The sequence below is a fragment of the Staurois parvus genome, unplaced genomic scaffold (assembly GCF_062004578.1).
Source record: "Staurois parvus isolate SC_StPar_1 unplaced genomic scaffold, SC_StPar_1.0 ptg000234l, whole genome shotgun sequence".
NCBI lineage: Eukaryota > Metazoa > Chordata > Amphibia > Anura > Ranidae > Staurois > Staurois parvus.
The window spans coordinates 7,509,062-7,521,201 of NW_028318030.1; the positions used below are offsets into that span (position 1 = coordinate 7,509,062).

At 42.1% G+C, this 12,140-nt stretch overlaps 1 protein-coding gene across 1 annotated transcript in view; it reads right to left on the minus strand.

The window, feature by feature from the left end:
• The window catches only part of CUNH10orf53 (chromosome unknown C10orf53 homolog), a 44,968-nt gene extending 33,201 nt beyond the window's left edge, over positions 1–11,767 (minus strand). The window contains exon 1 of the mRNA XM_089680071.1: positions 11,482–11,767. Coding sequence (XP_089536197.1) covers positions 11,482–11,689 — 208 coding nt within the window. The 5' untranslated portion in view covers positions 11,690–11,767. The remainder of the gene's footprint in view (positions 1–11,481) is intronic.
• Between the last annotated feature and the right edge of the window lie 373 nt (positions 11,768–12,140).

Here is a 12,140-nt window from a genome sequence, read left to right on the forward strand (position 1 = left end):
TGGACCTATTGTCAATATGGGGTAAACTGACACAGATGGAGGAAAACTACCTCAGACATGAAATATGAACAAAGCATGTCTCTCTATAGTGTGTACTTGTCTCAATTAGGAGCACCAATTGTCATTTCTTTTCTGTGACATCGTTCTCCATATCAGCATAAATCACTTCAAGTTTTCCTGACACCAAGAGAAAATAGGTGATGGGAGGAGGGGGGGGGGGGCTTCCAGCAGATTAACAGCCTCAGCTCTGTTCTTGTGAGCTATGTGAAGGAGGTGGGTGTCTCTTCACACCAATCAGCTCTCTGAGCTCCCCTCACTGAGCTCAGCAGTGTGTGTTTTCAGATCTCCTCCCCTTTTCTCTGAACTCCCAGAGAAATAAATTCTGCACTTTGAAGGGATGTGGAGAAGAAAAGTCTTCAGAAAAATAGGTATAACTTATGTAGGAAGAATGGTATTCTCTGTGAATCACCTGAGGCCAGTCACATCACTGGGTATATGTAAGGGTTTACAACCACTTTAAATAAACCTCTTCCTACAATAAAATAGGCAGTCTTGGAAAACTCTGGACATTTGTCAGGACATAAACTAAGCATCAAAGGGTTGTTAATATGGCTGTTGCACACTTGAACAGTTTGTACAGTATATGTAATATGTAAATTGTCTGCAAAGGGCACAAAAAAACTATTGCTCTGTATGAGCCCTGTTCACACCACAATGTTGATGTCTCGTAATTTTTTTACAAACAGAAAACTGCATACACATTGCAGATTCCTACGCAGAAAAAATCTGCACATGATATTAGTGTTGTGGTGCGAACAAGGCACAGAACAATTGTTTTCCTTGTGCTCTTCCAGAAACAGGTGTAGAAAAACTCATGTCTCTGCACATGGTATGAACGAGGCCTAATGAATGTTCTCAAAGACAATGACAGTTGTTATAGAGCAATGTCAGTTCTTATAAAAGTAAGAAAGATTAAAAGAAAATAAAAATAAATCATAATTAACCACTTGCCCTCCAGAGGATTCCCATTCCTGAACAGGCCATTTTTTGCAATACGGCACTATGTTACTTTAACTGACAATTGTGCGGTCATGCAAAGCTGCACCCAAATGAAATTTGTGTCCTTTTGTTCCCAGAAATAAAACTTCCTTTCGGTGGTATTTGATTACCTATGCATTTTTTATTGTTTGCGCTATAAACAAAAAAATACAACAGTTTTGGGGAAAAAAAACAATATTTTTGACTTTTTGTTATAAAACGTATCCAATAAAAAAATGAAAATAAAATCAAATTTCTGCATAAATTTAGGTCAAAATGTATTCTGTTACGTCTTTGCTAAAAAAAATCTTAATACGTGTAAATTAATTGGTTTATGTGAAAGTTATAGTGTCTACAAATGGAGGTATATATGCTGGAATTTTTTATTTTTTTTGTACTAGTAATGGTGGCGATCAGCGACTTATAGTGGGACTGCAACAGACATTCTGACACTGGGTGAGAACTAACTGCCACTGACATCCCCAGTGACACTACTACAATGATAAGTGCTAATAAAAAGCACTGACGCTGTACTAATTACACTGGGCAGGAAGAGGTTAACATCTGGAGCAATCAAAGGGTTAACTGTATGCTGGGTGTGTTTCACATTGTGTGCTGTTGTACAACGGAGACATGCTGCTTTATATTTCCCTGTTGTGCAGATAAATACAAAGCAGCATGTCCTTGCTGACAGGAGCAAGACCTGTGTTGTTTACACACAGGTCTCTCCCTTTTCATCTTTCCTTGATGGTCATCCAGTGCCGGCAGGAAATCGCGGCTGAGACCCAGTGACTGACATCTCTAGTCACCAATGACGGCGCGCGTGACCCCTACTCAGAAGTACAAATCACGTATATATACGTGATATTGTGCAGCCCTGCTGCCTTGCAGCAGTACTTCTACCATAGGGTGGCGGGCAAGCGGTTAAACCTTGAACTATGCCATTATTTATTTTTTTGTGTGTAACTGTGCGAATGGAACCTGTTTTTCATTAACTACTTGACCTTCAGTAGGTTTTACCCCCTTCATCACCAGGCAATTTTTTTATTTACTATTCAGCACTGTGCTACTTTAACTGGCAATTGCTTGGTCATGCAACACTGTACCCAAATTATATTTACATCACTTTTATATTTACATCACTGTTAAATCTGAAAAAAGACCAACATTTTTGAAAAAAGGATATTTTCTACTTTCTGTTATAAAATCTATTCAATAAAAAAATCAAATGTCTTCTTAAATTTAGGCCAAAATGTATTCTACTACATGTGTTTGGTAAAAAAAAATCCCAATAAGTGTATATTGGATTGTGTGAAAGTTATAGCATCTACAAACTATGGTATTCCTGTATACAGTATCTCACAGCCAACAGGTGATGAGTGGTAACCTAAGGCTTCATTCTTCTCATTTACTGCTAAACTGTGTTTACAGACCTGACAGCAAAATATTGGGTTACACACAAACTGCATGATTCAGAAGAACACACCCTTCCAAATAGAAGTGATGCTACCTAGATATTCAGTTTGCAAAAGCGTTCAGCAAGTAGATTTAGTACTGGGCTATCTCATTGGACAAACCAGCAAGCGCTGAACATGCTGAAACACAAAGGACTTTTAGCCCCGGTTCACACTAGAAGGCAGTGCAGGAATCCCGCAATCCGTTAGCGATTCTTACAACGCATTCAAATCTCACAGCCCTTGCGATCTACAGCGGGTGTCAGTGCAATCCTAATGAAACCCCAAATTCAGGTTGCAAACGCAGTGCATTTGCCTGCATCAGATCACATGGTACAAAACGACCATGTGGTCAGTTTGCAGTGCGCTTACAAAACTGGTGCATGCCTGACTTTGGTGCGATTTGAGCCCATTCAAAATGAATGGGCTCAAATTGCACCTCACTGAATCACATGGGTACTGCACAGGAATGCGGTGTGCCTTCATAGCATGAACCAAGGCTTAAAGGATGGTGGAGAAATAATCTACCTGATATAAAATACCTTCTATGATTGCCATCTTCTGCCTCACTCTTCAGTTGGTATAAAAGCCCAACAATTAAAACATTACTACACAGTGCTGGAGGCAGTGTAACAAGAATAAGGCCTCATTCACATGGGCCATACTAAAGTGCACACATATGTAGGGCTGTTTCCCCATAGGGGGGTGCACAGATGTTCCATCCATCCCTGTGCAGGCAGTCCCATTGATGACAATTGGGACACTGATGGCTGCACAAACAGATGTTGCTCCCAATCTGACATCCATGTGGATGTGTGGTCCTGAATGTAGACAGTGAGCATTTGGGGATGTGCACCTGCATGGATGTTAAATTGGGAACAGGGTCAATGGGACTGCCTGCACGTGTTCAGTGCATCCTTATGTGGATAAACACAGCCCTCAATGGGCATACGCTTTAGTACCCCTGTGTGAATGAGGCCCTATGCTCGTAATTGTGAGTGCTCATTGGTCAGCATTGTCCACATGACCACACTAACCAATGAGCACTTTCAGTTGCGATTGGTAGGTTGCTATACAGCCTCCAGTACTGGTTTGTCCAGTTTTACAGTGTCACTAAGGGCAGTTTTATTTATTTTTCGTAGAGAAATGGAGGGTTATTACACCTGTCAGTTTTTTTTTTGCCATGTGTGTCCCATTGAGGAGATTCCCCTTCACTTCCTGTCCTATAGCCAAAACAGGAAGTAAGAGGATATCCCGCCAAAGTGAGGGAATCCTAGTGTGTCACCAGAATTAGTGTCAACATTTGAAAGATTTCCCCTGTTCTTATGTCAACCCAAAGTTTGAGATTTTCTTTTACTTGCAGTTTCAATGATAACCGTAAACCTGAGTAATAGAGAAGGTGAATCTCCCTAAGCACAGGCAGCAATAGAAACTGACAGGTGTTCTAATCCATATCCATTTTGTCCAAATATAAAAAGAAACATTTTGCCTTCATTGACACTTCAAAGTGTGGACCATCATACTGCATGAAATGACTTTGGAAGATGGAGATTCTATAAGGTACACACAGAGAGGACCAGAGGGGTAAGGATGGTGTTGTGAGTTCACCTTTTCCACCTTTAGGAAAAGTAAAAACCATTGTTTTTATGAATCGGTCAGCTCCAGGCTGCATGTGTGGATTACCGATCTTAATAGAATTGTTGTCTGTAGCTTTAAGCAAGTTTTTATGAAGCCTTAGGCTGTGTCTTTAGACTAGTGTGCTTCGATAAGAAAAATGTGTTTACAACCTCAGGCTTATTTCCCACCAATGACATCATTGCTTCCTAGTAGTAGCTGTATGAAAACTGGAACATAGTAAGCTAGCTAAAGTGAAATAGTGCTACCATTAATCTATTTTTAATTTCCCTAAAATGAACAAAAAATCCTCACTGATTTCCAGGGTAAACAACTTAAGCTGTGCTCTAAATTTTATAAATCAGTCTCAATGGATTATATGTCTTGTAACACAAAAAGCCCTTATTTAAGTCCGACTGCAACCAAAACATTCTCTTAGTTTAGGACTGAGCACTAAGGCTTAAAGTGTTACTAAACCCAGGACTCTGCATTCACTATATATGGTCTTCCACAGTACACACAACATGGGAATGCAATAATTTCAGTGAAAATAAACTGCTAAATACCTTTTCTCATCAGCAGTATATAGCCGACTTGTGACTGGCTGAGATCTGGTTAATCTTGTAGGATTTTTCATTTTCCTCTGACTGTCCTATGAGGCTACATAACCTCATAACCTGACCCTCTCTATGGACAGTGCTGATTGGCCCTGTGCTGATCACGTGCACCCTCCAAGGGGGAAAAAAAAAAACCTCTCTAGCAATACACACCAAACTGAGCGTCTGCAGACTTGCCACTGCTGCTCTAACTATGGCAGATAGGTTGAAGTAAAAGAAGGGGAGGATCAGAGAAGTCAGGATCAAACAAGCCTTTTTACACAATGCAGAGGATTAACCCCTTAGGTTCCACAGTAAGTATAACAAGCAAGCTTTTCTGCATGTACTGTATAGACTGATTTTACTGTTATGGGTTTTGTAACACTTTTAAGACTTCTATCAAATTTAAATATCTGTGTTACTAATGAAATTTTACATTTTGTATTTGTCCCCATGGAGAAGAATTTTCTTTTCCTTTACTGACTCCTGTCATCTGGGCAGGAAATAAGGGCAAACTTCATGTATGTGGAGCTAGACAACAAAAAAGTTCTAGCATGGGTTCTAAACCTTCCTTGCTTAGAAAATGTGTTTTTATTGCACGGTGTTCCCCAGTTGAGGAGATTCCCTTACTGTCCTGTACTGTCTGATGTCTGTCAGACATCTCCTCTGAAATGCATCAAATAGGGAGTGAAGATCAATCCCCCACATTTTGGACACAGGCAGCAATAAAAAAAAGTTGACGGTGGTTCTAACTCTTCGACACTATAGCCAAAACTAAATGGCTTTAATGGCATGTTGAGGTTAACCATGCACTGCAGGTCCTTCTCTGTCCGGATACATATGCGGGGAGTTCCCCCTACCCTGCCTTCTGTATTTTCTGCCATGGAAATTTTGGCTCTTGGTACCCCTGCAAGGACAGTGTTATTTACCCCTCCCTGAGGCATTGTAGCTCCATATCTTGTGTAGTGATGGGCCGAACACCCCCCTGTTCGGTTCACGGTCGAACCTTCAAACCTAATGAAAGTTCAACCGTGAACTTCAAACAGGGACAATTTACTGAGCGTTATCTTACCGCATCTGAGTATGTGGTAAGATACCACTAAGCTACTAAAATACCACATGAGTGTTCTTAGGTCATGCGGTATGTTAGTAGTGAAACATTCATTCATGTTTCAGATGTCAGCGGGATTCCACACTGACAGCTGAATGTCAAAAGAATTGTTGATATTGCACGACAATTAAAAAAACAAAACAAAAAACACACTGCGTGGGGTCCCCACTCCCATCCATACAAGCCCTTCGAGTCTGATATGAATTTTGAGGGGAACCCCCCAACGCCAAAATTAACAAAAAATGGCTTGAGGGTAATTCCCCCCACCCCCAGAATCCATACCGAACCCTTATCCGAACATGCAGGTCAAGAAAGGGAGGGGATGAGCAAGGCCCCCCCCCCAAAAAAAAAACCAAAAACATATGTAGCCACCTTGCCTTAATGTGTGGGGGTGCTTTGATGTCCCCCCCCTCCCCAAAACACCTTGTCCCCATGTTAATGGGGACAAGTGCCTCTTCCCCATAACCCTGGCCAGTGGTTGTGGGGGGCTTACCAGATCCCAGCCCTCCCCTATGTGAATGAGTAAGGGATACATGGTACTGCTACCCATCCCCCCCCCCAAAAAAAAAAAGTGTAGTGTAAAAATAGAAAGGAGACAGTCTTTGACAAGTCTGTCACCGTTGCCCCGAAAAAAGGAAAGCGAGAAAACAAATCTGCTCTGCCCTCAACGCTGGCTCCTGCCGTTTGACAGCTGTGCTGCGATGACAGTTCTTAATTAGCATGTTGACATCACAGGAGGGGGGGCATGGGATCACCCCCGCCTCTTTGTGACATCATTATGCCCTGTGATTAGCCAAAGCATTGCACCTGACCTGAGGTCAGGTGCAATGCTTTGGCCAATCACAATGCACTGTCAGGGTGCAGTGCATTGTGGGGTGCGGTGGGCAAACAGCCCGTGGAATGGTCCATGTTCGAGTCTAACTTGCATTCGACTTGAGCATGAAGCCCATTATTACCTAAGAGTATGCCCTAGATCCTTGGTGCCCAACCTGTGGCCTTTTGGTATGTGATGAGCAGCTCTCGGACCTGAGCAGTCTGTAGTGGGAATATTGATTAGAATAAGAGCATTGATCTATACTAGTCTCATGTAACATGTTCCCAGTTACATATTGTCTTCTACAGCATATCCCCAGCCAACAATGTATTCTTTCCACCCTCATTTTCTCTATTGGATCTGCAGGTCCTGTCAGTCCTCTCAAGCATTACATATATTGAACATTATGTGCAGCCCTAAGGTGATGTCAGGGGCCACAATTGAGACTCTCTTTAGCTCTTAATTAGACAACCACTGCTCTAGATAGTCAACTACTAGTCCTGACTAAATGCTAAGGGGTTAGTGTTGAGCTCACTAATTCCAGTATTGATTTATGTTTTCTCCTGAGGTACCTCTCCTGGGAACCTGTGTTGTTATATGGATAGTTTGATATTTTAGAAATATACAACATAACAATACTGCACTGGCCAGTAAGTTAAAAGAAAACAATGTATCAGTGTGCCCATGCTATGCCATTAGTGTAGGAATGTAAATAATTTGTATCATTGTACCACAAGAGGAAGATTGTTCTGTGACTGAAAGCACACCAAGGGCTTGTTTACACTTACATTAGCCCTATGAAGAGCGAGATGCAATGTCACCGCCTCACTGTCTGTTTTAGGGCCGGTTCACATCATAGAAAGTCTGGATGCATTGCAGATGCATTTCTGCAAAAGACATTCTGACCTATTTGATACGTTCCAGTGCATTCCCCACCCCCTCCTTTTTTTTCTTTCTTCACCTTAAATAAGGAAATGTGCATTCTGGTACTTACTGGGTGAGTTTAGGTATGTTCGGGTGTGTTTTACCACGATCCAGTACAGTTCAATCCAGAAAACAACGCAGCATGTTCTACTTTTTTTTTCCCACTGAAACGCACTGATACTGACTGCATTGGTGTGAACTATGCCTTTGGAAACTATATAACCTACTATCTGTGCGTTTTTGACACAGGAAAAAAAAAATCAAACTGAACTGCATGGTTCCTTAACCCCTAAAAGCCTGCCAAATGTGACCCATTCAAGTAGGGATGCACCAAGACAGCAAGTATTTTCATGAGTACAAGATACTCCCAATACCTGAAACTGATTTTATTTACGTCTATACAAAATGAATTGGTGCAAATCACACTGCATTCCTGCAAGGAGAGGAGAGAAATCGACGTGGATTTCAAATCCCCAGACCTGTGAAGCAGCTTTCTTTCCTCTCTCATTGCAGGGATGACTGTATGGCCTAGATGGCATCTGATAGGTCAACACCATGATGGTGCTGACCAATCAGAAGTACTGTCATTCTTGCAAGGAGAGGCAGGAATTTTAAATCCCCAGACCTGTCAATCGGCTTTTAGTTGTGTGACCGCATGGGATCAGTGCACCAAGGTTTCCTGCACCACTCCTGTGTGAACTCAGGTTGGGTTCACACAGGAGCGGTGGGGAAACCGCATGTGATTCGGACAGGAATGGCACCACATTCCTGTTCAAATTGCATGCCATTCTTTGCAGTGGGATTTGCGCCCATTCATTTTGTATGAACGTAAATCACAGCGTAAAGTACCATTACTCGTAGATAAAGGGTATCGATGCATCCCTACATTCAAGTAATTTGGGCTGCACAAAATTGTTGTGGCTACCGCATGTGTATACTCCTGCTACCTTTATAGTTTGGGGAGGGGTGATTGGGAAAGGGGTAGAAAAAACATGGCTTACCTGCCTGTTTGTACCACCCCCAACCACAAAAGTATACTGGGCCTAAGAATGTTATAGTTTCAAAATATTTGCCTTCATTCGCAGAGCACTCTCCCTCCCTGGTACAGTGTTAGCCTCTGGGGAAGCAATGCAAGAAATGTAAAATAGAAATTTAAATTTGAAGCGGAACTAAACTGCGAGAAACACTCACCTCCTCATTCCAGTGATGTGGCTGTTAAACCCCTTGCCAGCCTTTGTCACTTGCACCCCAGCTATTTCTGGGTGCTGGGTTTTCAGCCCCTTGATTGGCTGATGTCAGAATGATGTCATCCCATGTATGCATGTTTATGTATGTATTGCATTAGGCATAAATGCATTCTACAAGGCAAATATTAATTTCTGGCCATTGGAATACATTTAGGCTCATACATGTGCAAATTATACTCCTAAACTCCTTCTCTGAATGCAGCTTTGGTATGTGTTTTTTTTTGTTTTTTTATGTTATGCCTCTAAATGCTTATCGAAGTGTCTGATATTCATAGCCACCTAGGCTAACATAGAACTGCATAAAAAAACACCAGATGCCTCTACTATTAGTGGCATTTTTTCTCCCCCTGTGCATGGAGCCTTGCTGTGGGCATTTCATTGTGATTTAAGGGGTTTATATTCAAACACGTTTATGATGTAGGGTTTGTTTGTATACGCAAGTAATTTGCAGTTGTATAAATAAATTTCAAAAACTGTTTAATAACTTGTTTTAGGATTGCCTTTTCTCTTTTGTGCCTTTTTTTTATATGGCTTCTTGTACACAGGGGTGTTTAGCTGCTGTGCGTCCTTCTTGGTGTTTTTAGTGAGCCTGGGAAGAACAGGTGCATCCAGACCCTTTACCTGAAGCCTGTCAAAGTTTAAAAAAAAAAAAAAAGAAAAAATCTGATGGGCTATAACCCTCCCATACTCTATCCAAACTGGGGGGGGGGGGGGAGTTTTGTCTACAGTTCTACTTTATTAGACCAAACTGTCCAGACAAAGTAGCAATTACACAGTTGAGACAAACATGTACCACTGGCAAGAAAGCTTACAATGCTCAGCTTTTATTTATGTAAAGCCTTTAGTCCTCATGTACACGGGACATTTTTCCAGCTGCTGATTTTGTCTTTTGATGTTTTTTTCTACAGCCCCCCCCCCCCCCCCCCCCAGCATGTTATCCTATGTGTCCATGCACACATAGACTGTAATCAGCGGTTTTTCGCAGGGGTGTTTTTTGACTAGAAACCCACTAGTCCAGTGTTTTTTTCCAGAGATTTTTTTTCCTTGAAAAACGTAGCAAAACATGGTAAATAGCGACAAATCGAAAAAAAGTTTTCGTACTGTCACCAGTCAGTGTCCCTGGTCACTGCCACACCAGTTATATGATGATGCTGTACTGCATTGGTGACAGTATGTAAAAAAAAAAAAGAAATAATTTTTTTTTATTTCTTCATTTTCTGAAAAATTATGACAAAAAAATTACAACTTCAAAAAACTTGCCATGTCTCTTATGAAATATGTCAGACTGTCTACTTTGCAAAAAGGGGTCATTTGGGGATATCTGTACTGTCCTGACATTTTTGAGCCTCAAGAAATTAGATTGGCCGTCAGTACTTCAGGATTGGTCAATTTTCAGATATATACCATATTCTGTGAACTCTATACCTTTCCTACAGACTAAATAATAAATACTGATTTGGGTTATTTTTACCAACGAAATGTAGCAGAATACATCTTGGCCTAAATTTATGAAGAACAATTATTTATTTGCAAACTTTTATAACAGAAAAAAGAAACATGGGGGGGTTCAAAATTTTCAGTCTTTTTTTGGTAATTTAGCAAAAAATAAAAACCCCAGCGGTGATTAAATACCACCAAAAGAAAGCTCTAGTTGTGTGAAGAAAATTTATAAAATTTTAGTTAGGTACAGTGTTGTATGACCACACAATTGTCATTCAAAGTGCGAGAGCGCTGAAACCTGAAAATTGGCCTGAGCAGGAAGTGAGGGGAAATGCCTGGTATTGAAGTGGTTAAATACCACCAAAAGAATGCTCTGTTTCAAAAAAGATTTATTTTATTTATTTCAGGTACTTATATAGCGCTGTCAGATTACACCGTGCTTTACATATATATTGTACAATCTAAAGTCCCTAACTCACATAACCTACATACACATACTAGGGCCAATTTAGACAGGATCCAATTAACCTACCAGCATGACTTTGGAGTGTGGGAGGAAACCAGAGTCCCCAGAGGAAACCCATGCAGGCACAGGGAGAACATGAAATGAAATGTCATATGAGTACAATGTTGCATGACTGCGCAATTGCCATCCAAAGTGTGACAGCGCTGAAAGCTGAACATTGGCCTGGGCAGGAAGGGGGGAAAAGTGTTGAAAGTGTCCAATACTGAAGTGGATAGCACAGGAGGTGTGTTCCTGGCCAGGTCAGGTGAAAACAGAGGGGAAAGGCCTAAAAAAAGAAAACTAATGCAGCCACCACATCTAATTATTGCTAACCTGCAATGTTACATTTTTGGATTCATTACCGCTTTAAAGATACAAACTTCAGTGCAATCTTGTTTCTTTTGGAATCGGAGTTTCGTGTCCGTGTTGTACATATTTGGCTACTGTATACATTCAGAAAGGATAATGAAGTGTTGTACAGTCCGCACACCTCAGTCTCCTCCCGCTGTGCAGGGTGTAGGTGTCCTATGTATAATGAATGGGGCGGACAGGTGTGAGGAGGACTATGGAGGGCGGCCAGGTGTGAGGAGGACTATGGAGGGCGGCCAGGTGTGAGGAGGACTATGGAGGGCGGCCAGGTGTGAGGAGGACTATGGAGGGCGGACAGGTGTGAGGAGGACTATGGAGGGCGGACAGGTGTGAGGAGGACTATGGAGGATGGACAGACGTCCTTCTTACCTCTCAGCCCCTCCAGCTGGGACAGTGTGTGCTGCACCATCCCGGAGCAGTTCATGTACGGCCCGTACCTCACGGTGACCACAGCCTTCTCCGGCATGTTGTCCTCGGTACGGCCTCGCCTGACAACGCTGACATCACTATGACAACCGCAGCGGCCGGCAGTGATTGTGTGCGGCGCCCTAGGCCGGCGAGGAGTATGTCTGCCCATAGTGTACTGTGGAATGTGGGTTCTGATTGGGTGCGAAGCTCTTTCTGTTTCTGTGTGAGGTGAATTCCTGCGGTTTAAAGTTCCCTAACAATGAAGTAGAAGTGTACAGAGGGCGCTACTACAAATCCTGATACGTGGCCTATATAGGGTCATGTGGGAGTGAGGCCCACACCTCAGACTTATTGTGCGTGTCCCCAAGCAGGTGACACACGTTTCTTCATCCTGCATTGTCCCGTGAGGTCACGTCTTTGGGCTTTCATGTGGACTGTAATGCATTTTTGTTTACTTTGCACACTTTTTGTGTGTGTTTGCACTGTGTAAAAACAGTGGATTTTAGGCTGGCTGTGCAGTTGGAACACAGTCTGAAATGCATCCAACTGCATCTGGTGTGACTGGGCCCTAAATGTCTTTCATAGAATGACCCTAAGGCTGCATTCACACTTGAGTGTAG